This window comes from Fusarium solani, assembly GCF_023522795.1.
Source record: "Fusarium solani strain SB1 chromosome Unknown bctg00000003_1, whole genome shotgun sequence".
NCBI lineage: Eukaryota > Fungi > Ascomycota > Sordariomycetes > Hypocreales > Nectriaceae > Fusarium > Fusarium solani.
The window spans coordinates 1,620,460-1,631,786 of record NW_027072154.1 but is presented as its reverse complement, the minus strand read 5'-3'; the positions used below and the strand labels follow the sequence as shown (position 1 = coordinate 1,631,786).

General features: G+C 52.5%; 4 protein-coding genes across 4 annotated transcripts; 2 read left to right on the top strand and 2 right to left on the bottom strand.

Annotated features, from left to right (window-relative positions):
• Positions 1-141: 141 nt before the first annotated feature.
• Positions 142-1,275, bottom strand: MRS44_006081 (uncharacterized protein; the record flags this gene model as incomplete). The annotated part of the gene is made up of 2 exons (XM_046273377.2): positions 142-626; positions 693-1,275. The coding sequence occupies 2 exons, from the start codon at positions 1,273-1,275 to the stop codon at positions 142-144; spliced, it is 1,068 nt and encodes a 355-aa protein (XP_046140341.2).
• A 2,236-nt stretch (positions 1,276-3,511) lies between these two features.
• MRS44_006080 (uncharacterized protein) lies at positions 3,512-4,428 on the top strand (the record flags this gene model as incomplete). Its single annotated transcript, XM_046280559.2, has 2 exons — positions 3,512-3,602; positions 3,716-4,428. The coding sequence occupies 2 exons, from the start codon at positions 3,512-3,514 to the stop codon at positions 4,426-4,428; spliced, it is 804 nt and encodes a 267-aa protein (XP_046140343.1).
• Positions 4,429-4,597: 169 nt separating this feature from the next.
• MRS44_006079 (uncharacterized protein) lies at positions 4,598-6,192 on the bottom strand (the record flags this gene model as incomplete). The annotated part of the gene is made up of 4 exons (XM_046274692.2): positions 4,598-5,179; positions 5,227-5,946; positions 5,994-6,053; positions 6,109-6,192. 4 exons carry the CDS (start codon positions 6,190-6,192, stop codon positions 4,598-4,600), a joined length of 1,446 nt encoding a protein of 481 aa, XP_046140344.1.
• A 1,428-nt stretch (positions 6,193-7,620) lies between these two features.
• On the top strand, positions 7,621-9,972 carry MRS44_006078 (uncharacterized protein; the record flags this gene model as incomplete). Its single annotated transcript, XM_065621633.1, has 4 exons — positions 7,621-7,641; positions 7,695-8,689; positions 8,751-9,573; positions 9,616-9,972. 4 exons carry the CDS (start codon positions 7,621-7,623, stop codon positions 9,970-9,972), a joined length of 2,196 nt encoding a protein of 731 aa, XP_065477705.1.
• Between the last annotated feature and the right edge of the window lie 1,355 nt (positions 9,973-11,327).

The window sequence follows — 11,327 nt, the reverse complement described above, 5'->3', positions numbered from 1 at the left end:
TATGCATAGAACATGAACAATATGACCTCTAATCTCGTGCAAGAAGACATTGTCGAGTCGCCCGGGTCCGATTCGACATGACGAAGCTCCATTGGCTGAGACACTCCATCAGGAGCGTGCCAGCAGCCGCAAACAGGGTGTCTAGGCCACGGGAGACCAAGGCATGGGAATGAGGACCCGCGACTTCATGCTCTGGATCAGAGGAACCGTCTTGTGGACAGTGTCGCTCCAGCCCTCGACCTGCCAGCTCTGCTCACGGCGAGCGCGGCGCTCCTCGAGGTTGGCAAACTGCCACAGGTGGTGGACAGTGTTGAGATCGCCAATCTGGACGAACCAAGCGCCCACGCCCTCCATGACCTCGCGGCGAGCCTTGAGGCCTCGTCGCCAGTGCGTCTCCCACTCGAGAAGGTTGCCGGGGTGCAGTGTGTAAGACCGCAGCTCAAAGACGCCACCGAGCTGTCGTGGAGGGGTGGTCGGCCAGAAGGAAAACTCCTGCATCAGCGAGATGTTCTTGGAGTTGATCATGCCTTTGAGCTTGCGATCGAACTCGGCGAATTCGGGGTGGTGTGTGATGGAGTGTCGGGACTGGTGGTAGCCCTCGTACTTTTGATATTCCCAGATGTGAACTGTTACCCCGCGCATTCAGTCAGCACCTCGGCTTTTGAAGATGGAAGGGATTGAGGGATGCATACCAAACGTGTCGCAGTCGCCGACTTCTGTCCTCCAGCTTCCGACGAGATGCACCTTGTTCTCGGGGGCGTTGGCCATCTTGGGGTACCAGTGTCCCACAAGGTCGACATACTCGTCCACCTTATCGGGCTTGACCTCGTGGAAGACGATCGAGTGGACATACTTGCCACGGGCCAGAACTTGACTGAAGCTCGCCTCGAGCTGGGCGTCAAGCTCACGACCCTCCTTTGTGCCGTAGATGAGGTTCGTCAGAGGCCCAGCCTTGCGGGAGGGCTCTGGCTCCTTGACCTCTGCGGTTCGTCCTGCGTCGTCCTTCTGTAAGCCCTCGTCCGGCTTGGCGAACGGAACGTTAGCAGGCTGCGGGTGGGCAGGCAACTCACTGGCTTCTCGCTCCTTCTGTGCCTCGACCAGGTGCTCGCGGAATGCCTTCTGCTTCTGGTTGAACGTGTCGACGGCGGCGCGCGAGGGGTTGACGTCTCCCATGGAAGGCGTGTGGGCATCCAGACGAGCGGCAGTTGAGCTGAGAGCTCGCAGGCCAGCACGCGAGGTGACGGCGGCGGCGCGTGTGAATTGGCGACTCAGCATCTTGGATGTTGAGAGTTTGGAATGTACGGGTAAAGTATGAAGAGCGGAGGCGCAACGCGTGTCTGGCAAAGATGACACGGGCGCAGTTGGAGGAAGAAGGATGACGATCTCTCAAATGGTGTGGACGTCAAAAAGGCTGACGTTGGTTTTGGAAGATCTTAAATCGAACGAGAAGACGGGAGAAGATGCTCAAAGGAGGAAAATGGACCGAAGATGGAGTTTCAAGATGGCGGGAGGCAGAAGCAGAAGCAGAAGACAAAGTAGCGGCAACAGCTGGTTTGTTGGCGTCAGGGTAACAATTGGTGGCAACCCAAGAGTTTCTGGAGGGCACAGCAGGAGCGGGAAGGCACAGTATTTTTCGAGCTTGCCCTTGCAAAAAAAGGGTTTTTTAAGAAAAGCCGGGGGACGGATTGGATGGATGGTTAGGAGTTGGAGGGACGGAGCGGCCTCGGGTTACCGTGCCAGGAATGTACAGTATAATCACCCCGCACTTTCTGGGTACGGGCGTTTGTTGTTTGAGGTGATGACGAGTGGTTGAGTGTGTCGCACAGACAAAAAGACAAGGGGAGAGAGAATAGGCTGATTTGATGAGACAAGAAAGTGACAAGACTGGGCGGGAAGGTTTGAGTTGAGTGTGACTCGAGTACGTATCTCCCCTTCTTAAAGCTTGGGAGCTTGATGGAGCTGGAGCTCTATTCCCGATGATGTCACCTGCAAGGTTTCCATCACGTGTGAATGCTTAGCGTGCATTGGAAACGCGGGGTTCGGTGCATTGGTTTCTGCGGTTGCCGGGGTGGGGAGCAGCTCGCATGGCCCCGCCTTGGAGGTACGTACTCTCAGCCTCCGTCCCCTGATCTAGATGCCTCGGATCTCAGGCTCACAGCCAGGCACCCAGAAAACGTTCCGGGCTCGGCTTCGGCAGAACCCGCTCGGAGCTTGTTGGGTCTGCCGTTCGGAAAAAGGCTCGTTCTCAATACTCTCAATCAATCTCAAAGCAGCACCTTGCCGAAACTCCCATCAACCCGAACCTCAACCTCCCACGATACCCACGAATCCGTCATCATGTCTTGGCTCGGTGTTCAGCCCCTCAAGAAGTTCAACGCTCCCTTCTGTACGTCCAATTGCGACTCGTCCCCCTCGCCCGTGCGATTCCGCTGACCCCCGAATAGTGAAGCCTTACTGGCCCTTCTTCGCTGCCGGTACGTGAATTTGCGCAGCTCGCCCGACGAAACGGACCCCTCGACGAGTCTTTCCCCGCGCGCCCGGCTCCGATTGATGCCTCGATGAGTTTGGAACAGCAATTGATTCAGGATATAGGTGTTGTCATTGCCTACGGTGTCAACTCTGCCCAGAACGCCATGATGAACTGTACGGCCCCCAATGGAATGGAATACCCTCAGAATGCGACGACTGACCAGAACATTAGCCGCCGAGTTCAAGAACGACCCCCGCAACCCCAACGCCAAGACTGGTGGTCACTAAAGTCCGAACGGATTGAAGGAGATGGGATTTCGTCAAAGCACTGCATGAACGATCCGCTCGAGAGCGAGGCCAGGGTCCATGAGATGAGATGGGATTGTATCATAGAGTCGCAAAAGGGGCTTAATTGACCTATCGAACGATACACGCGGGTGCTGGGTGTGACAGGTGCAATTGGGATCGTGAACGCGTTGCTCCGAAGGTCCGAACTTACCAGATGATTGAATCACGAATATCCCAGGTGGCTCAATGCCTCAATTGGCCCATGGTTGCTAACTATACAGCTTTGTTTACATGCAAATTGGTGACGTATTTCCGCATGGCGTTTGGCAGTGGAGGAGTCACGTATCAGTTATCTGATCCCCAGATGTCTATTTCCTCTCACGCAATACTCCAGCTTGCATATCCCAACAGCAAACAAACTAGTATGTACTCAAAATAGTCATTGAGCCGCATTGTAGTCGAAAACTATATCCGAAGGACCCTTAACCACGGTTCACTTTTGGTGGGGATCAAACGTGATCCGAGTCGTGTAGCGGCCCGAGATAGGAACCTTGAAAGGACTGGATAAATCTCATCCTGACAAATCATCGCTATCGCTCCCTGTCGACTCGCACGGCGAAACCCCCTTGCAACGTTTTGTCAAACTTAGACATATAACATATAGATGCGTCTGCTTTTTGGAGTTTTCTCCATCACTAGACCTATTGCGACTAGACGTCTTTCAGCTTTTCCCTCAAGAGTTTGCTTATCGACAATGACGGCCACGTCGGGACCCAATGGCGCGAAACAACAAAAGCCCAACGGCAAGGGGGCTAAGAAGGAGGTCAAGATTCTGATGCTTCACGGTGAGTGTTATTCCGCTTACATACAACCTCCCTGGTCGTTTAGCTCGTCTTTGACCGCATACTACCCTGGACACTCACACTCATTTTCTTTGACCATGTGCTCACAATCTCAGGCTTCACACAATCTGGTGCTCTCTTCCGCGCCAAGACTCGCGCCCTCGAGAAGCTCCTCGTCAAGCTTCTCAACCCCATCTCTCTCCTCCCAGTCCTCATCTATGCCACCGCTCCCAACCGTCTGAGCGCGGAGGACATCCCGGGCTACCAACCCCCAGAGGAGCCTCCTGCCGAGGACTATCAACCCGACACCTGGGCTTGGTGGCGCAAGGACGAGGCCACGGGCAACTATCGTCTTCTGGATGAGGGCATGGCGACTGTTGCTGAGGCGATCCGTGAAGCAGGCGGTATTGATGCTGTAGGTGGTTTCAGTCAGGGTGGTGCCATGGCGGCTCTCGTTGCTGCAGCCCTGGAGCCGGAGCGGCCACTGCCAGAGGGCAAGGAGGGCGACTGGGCAAGAGGACTGAGAGAAGCCAACGATGGCAAGCCTCTCAAGTTTGGAGTCTTCTACTCTGGCTTCTGGGCAACACCCGATTCCCTCCAGTTCTGCTTCGAGCCCAAGATCAAGACCCCTACCTTGCACTACCTTGGTAGCCTCGACACAGTTGTGGACGAGAGCCGCAGCCAGGCTCTCGTGGACCGTTGCGAAGAGCCTCTCGTCATGGTTCATCCTGGAGGTCACCATGTACCTGTCAACAAGGAATGGGGAATGCCCCTGGCTGGCTTCATTAAGCAACATGCTGAAGAGAAGGAGCTTAAAGCAGACCTGTAGACATCATGATAAACTTACACCAGACCATAGACTGAAATAGACAAACAGATAGACTCATGCATCAAGTGCCATGTTACATATCCTCATCCCGAGGCCTATCTAACCTGTATAATTACAGACCACCCAAACCGTCATGAATTGTAAACCGCTCTATCTTGACTCCGAGTTCTTATTTGGCCGGCTGGATCCTTGCCATCATCTCCTCTTTGGTGATGAGATGATCGATTCTCTCCAAGAGTCCCAGCAAGCTCTTCATGTTGTGACTCCACTCATTCAGAATGTCATCAGCATCCCGAGGCTTCGCGAAGCTGACGATCCGTGCAGGTCGGTCAATCTTGGCGTACACAGTCTTGGAGGTAACCAGCTCGCTGATGTACTTTTCCGTCTCATCCTCAGCCAAGTCGAGCAGTTGGGTGAGGCGTCCCATCTGGATGCGAGTGTAGTACTTGGCAATGACGCGGACATTGTGCTCAATGACTCGCTTTCGGAAATCTTGCCATCGCTGGTGCGCCTTCTCGTCTGAGGACTGACCAGGCTGCACATCAAAGACATCCGTACTGCACAGGTGGGGGCCGAATCTCTTAGCAATCTCTGGCCATCGCATCAACTCGTGGACAGTAAAGAGTCGGAGAAGCTCAGCCTCAGGGGGGACTTCTGTGTTGCGGGTGTCCTTGTGAATTCGGTGGAGAAGATCGTGTTGCTCGTTGTCGTAGGGGGCGAGGATGACAAAGTAGATGATGCGCTGCAGGACCTGGAAGAGGTTAGAGAATGAATCCATACATGGGATCAACAACTTACAGGGCGAAGCTTGGCCGAATCCTCCTCGACTGCCTCTGTATCCAAAACCTGTCGGTAGTGCTTGCAAACATCAAGGTACTTGTCCTCATGCTTGGCAAGGATGATCTGTTGCTCGTAGTATCGCAGCTTCAGGTCGGTTGTGTCATCTGGCTTCTCCTCGGGCACCTCCTCGCCACGGGCCTTCTTCTTCTCACGTTCCTTCTCCTCCTTCTCGAGTTGCTCGGCCGTCTTCTTAGGCTTCCGGGCGAGGTATCGTGTGCTGATCTTGCGACCCAGGATGCCAGCCTGAGTCCAATCTTCGCTCTCAATGCAGAGAGCGACCTGAGCGAGGATGAACTCGGTCTTTTCCCGTCTGTCCATAGACCCAAAGGTCTCAACCTGAAGCTCGCAAAGGATCTCGGTGGCGGCCTTGAGGTCGCCCTGCTCCTTCTTGATGTCGGAGAGGATCTTGGTGACGCGGGCGCGCTCGACTTCGACAAAGATCTTGCCCTCTGTCACTGTTCGCAGGGTCTCGATAACGGAAAGCTTGGTCTTGAGGTCGGGGGTGTCGTCGAGGAAGCCCATGACGGTCTGGACCATCTTGGTGATGGCCTGCTTGAGCTGGCTGTGCTTCTTGGACAAGACCAAGGTCTGGTCGTTCATCAAACTCCAGTCGCCGGCATTTTTGCATAGTGTGACGATTGCGATCAATACTCGTGATGTCGACGCAAGATCGGAGGCCTGGCGTTTGGGTTAGCGGGGATGGGGAGCAAGGGCGCAAGACATACTTGTCGGGTCTGCTTTTCAAGCGCAGCGAGCTTCTCAATGGCTCCCTGGAGGTTGTTGGACTATACTTGGAGTCAGTGGAAGCTTCGGCTGACGATACAGAGCTGGGACACCAACCGCAGCCAGCTTCTCAGCTTCGGGGAGCTGCTGGTCGACCTCCTTGGAGAAGTCCTTCTCGGGCTTCAGAGCTCCTTCAGACATGGTGACGGGGAGCACGCAGTATTATCCACAGGTGAGGTATTGGGTAGATAAAGCTCGTGGTGAGGCGACGAGATCTGGGATTCGTGGATGGAGTTGATGTGATTGATCGGAGGTCGTGGGGCCTTGTTTGGTCGAAGGAAGCTGGTCACTTTAGTGACGAGGCTCACGCAAGAGGCTCCTGCCTGTCGCGCGTCTCCACCCACCACCAAGGCTGGGGCTGGAATTAGGTGGGACCGGTTCCGGGGCCTTCGTCACCCAGGTGGGAGTACACGTGACTTGACTTACAACCTCAATCGGTCTTCACGGCTCGTCGCTTTGGCATCCTTGACATTGATTGTGGTCATTAGCATCATTTATGTCGTATAAAGAGGGGGATTTAGCCTTGAATGGCCGGCGTTGGTCAATTCAGTGATGAAAAATTCTCGGGACGTAAAGGAGTGAATAAAGAACAGCTGCTGAATGGGCCTGTTTGAATTTGCGGCCGCGTCCCAGGCAGTATTTCAACGCGCCAAACACAGTCTCAAAGAAAGCCTGCTTCGCTCTTCAGAGTAGCACATGGGCAAAGCGCGTGATTGTCTAAATGTGCGTGGAAACAGCGGATGCCCGGGATGTTGAATAGCGGGCCTCTAATTGTTCTCTCGAGGATCACAGTTTCGTTTGCTGAACCATCTGTGATAAACAATTACTACATAAAATATCATTGTAAAAGGCATTTGATTGCTTTCTGAATTATGTTGCTGTATGCAAGATACCTAGTGAGGCTCTGGTCACCTCCATGCTGCCAGCATTCAACACACGCTTCATAGTGAGGAATTTTGAATATTTGAAAAAAATCAAAAGTATGTAGATCACTCGATCTCGTGTACATTTACATGCGTATCAAAGGGAGTGCGGACTCTCAGGTGGCTGGCATAGAAGATTGTCAGTGCCAGAAAATAGTTGGCCAACAGTTGGTTGATATGTCCCACTGCCCCTGATTCAGAGCAGTCTGGCTCACTGATGGAGGCGCCAGAAACTTGATATCAGCCTGTGAGCTCACTGTTTCTTATCTGGGCTCGCTTAGTCCCGCCAGAATTCCTCAATGTTTTCTTTTCGGTTTTGCCACTTCACCTCTGACCCCTCCTAATCCCCTCACCCGATCGCACTACGTTTCTCTCCAGAAGTCTCTCCTTAAATCACTTTCCATCGAACGCTCCAGCCCAGAGAGCAGATAACTTCATAGGTCTGGCTGGAAGCGTTCTATTATACCCTCTCCCGACGTCACTAGATTGTTATCTCTCCAACCTACCTACCTATCACCTCTAGCAGCAACCTGTCTTCAGCTCGATCCAAACCGTCTTTCGCACTTCTCGCTATCCTCAGCCTGCTTATACCTTCGCTGCTCATCTTGGGAATCTGTTTTCATGGGAACCCCCAAAAACGAAGGCGATGGGGCGCCTCAGGTCTCTGGTAAATCAAAGCAAAAGCTTATCTACTCTCCTCGTTGAATCAAACGCTGACAGTCTCCCCAAGCCAGTCTCCCGCAGACGACCAAGCCCCTGCTCATCGCTTGCCCTAACGAGATCTTGGTACACTTGGCTACCTACCTTCCTACCGAGAACCTCCTGGCGGTGGGATATGCCTGTCATTTCTTGCACAGAATCGTCAAGGACTTCATGATTGGACAAGATATAGCCTCAGATACAGGCGACGCACTCTTCTGGGCCTGTGAAAACGACCATGTGGGCCTTGTCAAGTACATTCTTGAAAAAGGGGTCAGTCCACACACCTACTTCTGCACCTGCGGAAAACCTGGTTCACGAGAGACCTCCGAGGCGAGGGCAAGTCATTCTGCTAGGACTGGCTGGCCATATTTCGAACCTCTTTGCGAACACGACACTAGCCGACGCCACGTCATGTATCCAAAGAATGGGCACAAGTTTGAGGAAGTCTCAGCACTCGTCCTCGCAACAAGATCGGACAGTGTTGCAGTCATACAGATCCTACTCGATCATGGTGCCTATGTTGTCGAGAAGAAAGGGGTCGTCGTTCCTGGAACTATCATGCCCTGGGATGACCGACTCTTCAAGCATCGATCAGCTCTAAGCCATGTACGATCCGTCGAGGCTGCCAAGCTGCTAGTGAAAGCAGACCCTAATGCCATCAATGATCCCGCCAACACTCGGTATACACCTCTCGAGGTAATACTCGCACAGAGCCTGGCCTATGATCCTTCGGGCGAACAAGAACTCTTCAGGGTTGTCGAGTTTCTGGTTAGCAAAGGGGCACGGTCTCGACGACAACACTGTCGAAGTTTTCTCTTAAACACTACTTTTACAGGCGGCCCTTTGCAGCTAGCCCTAGCAATCAACTGCGAGGAAGTAGTCAAGCTGCTAGTTGAGAGTGACCGAGTCGGCGTCGAGGACCAGAGCGGCGAATCGACCGAGGCATTCATACGACTCCTAAGCCCAGGCGCTGCCAACCGATGGTTCGGTGTGGCGACGGGATATCAATTCAGGTACATGGCCAGATATCGCTATCTTGAAACATTTGTCAAGGCTGGGTTCCCCCTGAACGAGCCCCTGGGCCCAGCACACCATCAAGGAGCTGATCCGCCTCGGAGCAGATGCGAATTTCACAGACGACACCAATATGCACCCTCTCGCCCTTAGCGTCTGCAAAACCAGAAGCCTCTGGGTCCGGGAAACGAGTGAGATGGGGTTAGATAAGCAACAGATCAGCCCACACTTGCTCGAGACGTGCAACATCGATGGGCGTTCCTTTCATGAAGAAGGTTTTACCCCTTTGATGTTTGCTACCAGCGACATGATCATGCCAGAGCGCTTCAAGACTCTCATCGACAACGGCGCAGACGTCAGTCTAACCGGCCGGCTCTTCCCGTCATCTCCAAAGATCAACGTCCTCCAGTGTATCTTACAGGGATTCCCGCGAGCCCATGAGCAACACGCGGAGTTGTACGCATCGCTTGACCTCTTTCTACTCAGACCTAGCCAAATTGCGCTGGGGTTTGCCGCCTTCCGTCACTACTTTGCAATGACTTCTTGGGAACGTCGCAACGCCAAGCTCGAAGAACTCTTCCGCCACATGAAATACCCTGACGACCTTTACACTCCTGAGGGCGAGAACGTCCTGGAATGGGCTATCGACAACCTCTACTCCCATGACATGAAAGTGGTTGTGGAGATAGCCACCCCTATTTGTGGGACTATGAGGGATCCCAACGACAAGGCATCATGTCTCGACGCGCTTTTCAGTCCTTCTCGATGCAAGAACTACCTCGAGTTTGGAACCTTGGACCTCACGCTCCAGATGGTTGATATCCTCACGACGCAAGGCTTACCAGCAATCGATCCCATCGAAGGAGATACGCTCCTACACCGCGTATGCTCCATCACGCCCAGGCTAGCAGACGAGAGCCGTTAGCAACGGCTAGCTCCTAAATACGGCGGAGAGTTCGAGTACTCGGACGACATGCTGCGAATCATCCAAAACCAACTGTTCGCCGGGCGAACTTACAGAGTGGTGCCCTCGGAGGTCAAATACCAGCACCTAGGGCTGTTATGCGGGGTCTATATCAAGTCTAGGATCAACAACATCGTCAAAATTGTGATGACACTTCTCGAACATGGCGCCGACATCAATGCCAAGAACGCAGTTGGCGAGACTCCATTCAGTCTCCTTAAGGCCAACGGACTCCTCCGGTACTTCCCAACTCAGAGGGATGCGGATGAATCAAAGGAGACAGAGGAGGACGAGAACGTGGTCCCAACGGAGGAGTAGGGGATTGCACTTCGAAAAGAATGTTGAGGGATGACTCTGGGCAGGGCCGCAGGATACTCTTGACACCAAATGATATACCCCTGTTTATAGGGTATAGGCTTTTGGTCTCGTCTACTTCAGGTACCTCTTTGTATGTTGGTTGTATGTTTTAATATTATTCCATTTAACTTTCATAATGAGGTTCACTCTTTGGCTTTTCTGGCTTTTCTTTTAGCTCCTCATCCTACTGATATAGCAGTAAATTGTATCTGCTCCCAAGTGTGCAGCATAGTTAACCCTGGAATATGCCTGAGCCCTCAGGTACCAGTTCCTATGCGTGGTTTGTTTATGCAAGAGTTAGGGAGGCCTTAGATGAGGTGGTGAGATAAAATAGAGGGGAATAATCTAAGGTTATGTAGAGTCTCTCCTTATTCCTTATTGGGTGATTAAATTTCAAGATGAGTGGTCGGGCAAGTATGATATCCAAAGAGTAAGTAGGTGTCGATCCTCAGTGATCTGCTGGAGAGCCATGTGAGTTCCTACCTCCAAACATATCATCTTTAAAAGATAAAGGCTAACTTGAAGCACGTTTGGGTGATCATTTGTTTCACAAGAATCAAAGAACACCAGGCCAAGTATCAACAAGCGTTGAGCTTGTGGCTGTATCAGGTAGCTTGGTCATCGAACGGAGTGCAGCATCATTTCAAGCTACGCCAGAGAGTAGCGATCAAGTGCAGCTATCTTGAAGACCATGAATACGCTACAAGGCCTGGAAAATCGACGATGTCCAGATTAGTCGACAGATTCGAAGCTCGGTAACCTAAAGCGTGCCGTAGTGTGGTCTATAGGAGTAGATACAACCAATCGTTCAACCAGTACTCACAACACCTTTGTGGCTGGTCACACATGAACTCTGGGAAGATACCAATCAAGGCAATGATGTAACTAATTCAGCATGCAAACATGGTGTAGTTTGCCTTCCCCCACGGCACGTGAAAGAGACAGAAGTATGATATTCGCACAGAATTGGAAGAGATTATTGAATGGTTGTCGAAAGAGAGACAAACAGAGTCCAAAGAAAGGTTGAAGTTCATGGAGGTTCAAATAAAGAGCCAGACCCACTTGGCTCTCAACCCCTGTCAGTTGGCCCGTGCACCGATATCATCACGCCCGTCGAGACTCACGACTAAACAAGTTGAATCAAAACAACCACCAATTCCATACCGAGACCCTTCCCAGCCCAACCTTGACTCACTCTTACCGCTGCGAAACTCAAACCAGGCAATTCAAATATCGGCGAATTCATCATATTACCCGGAATAGTCTCACGCCTTCGACAAACCCTGTGAATCCCACCGCTCTACCCCGCGACAACC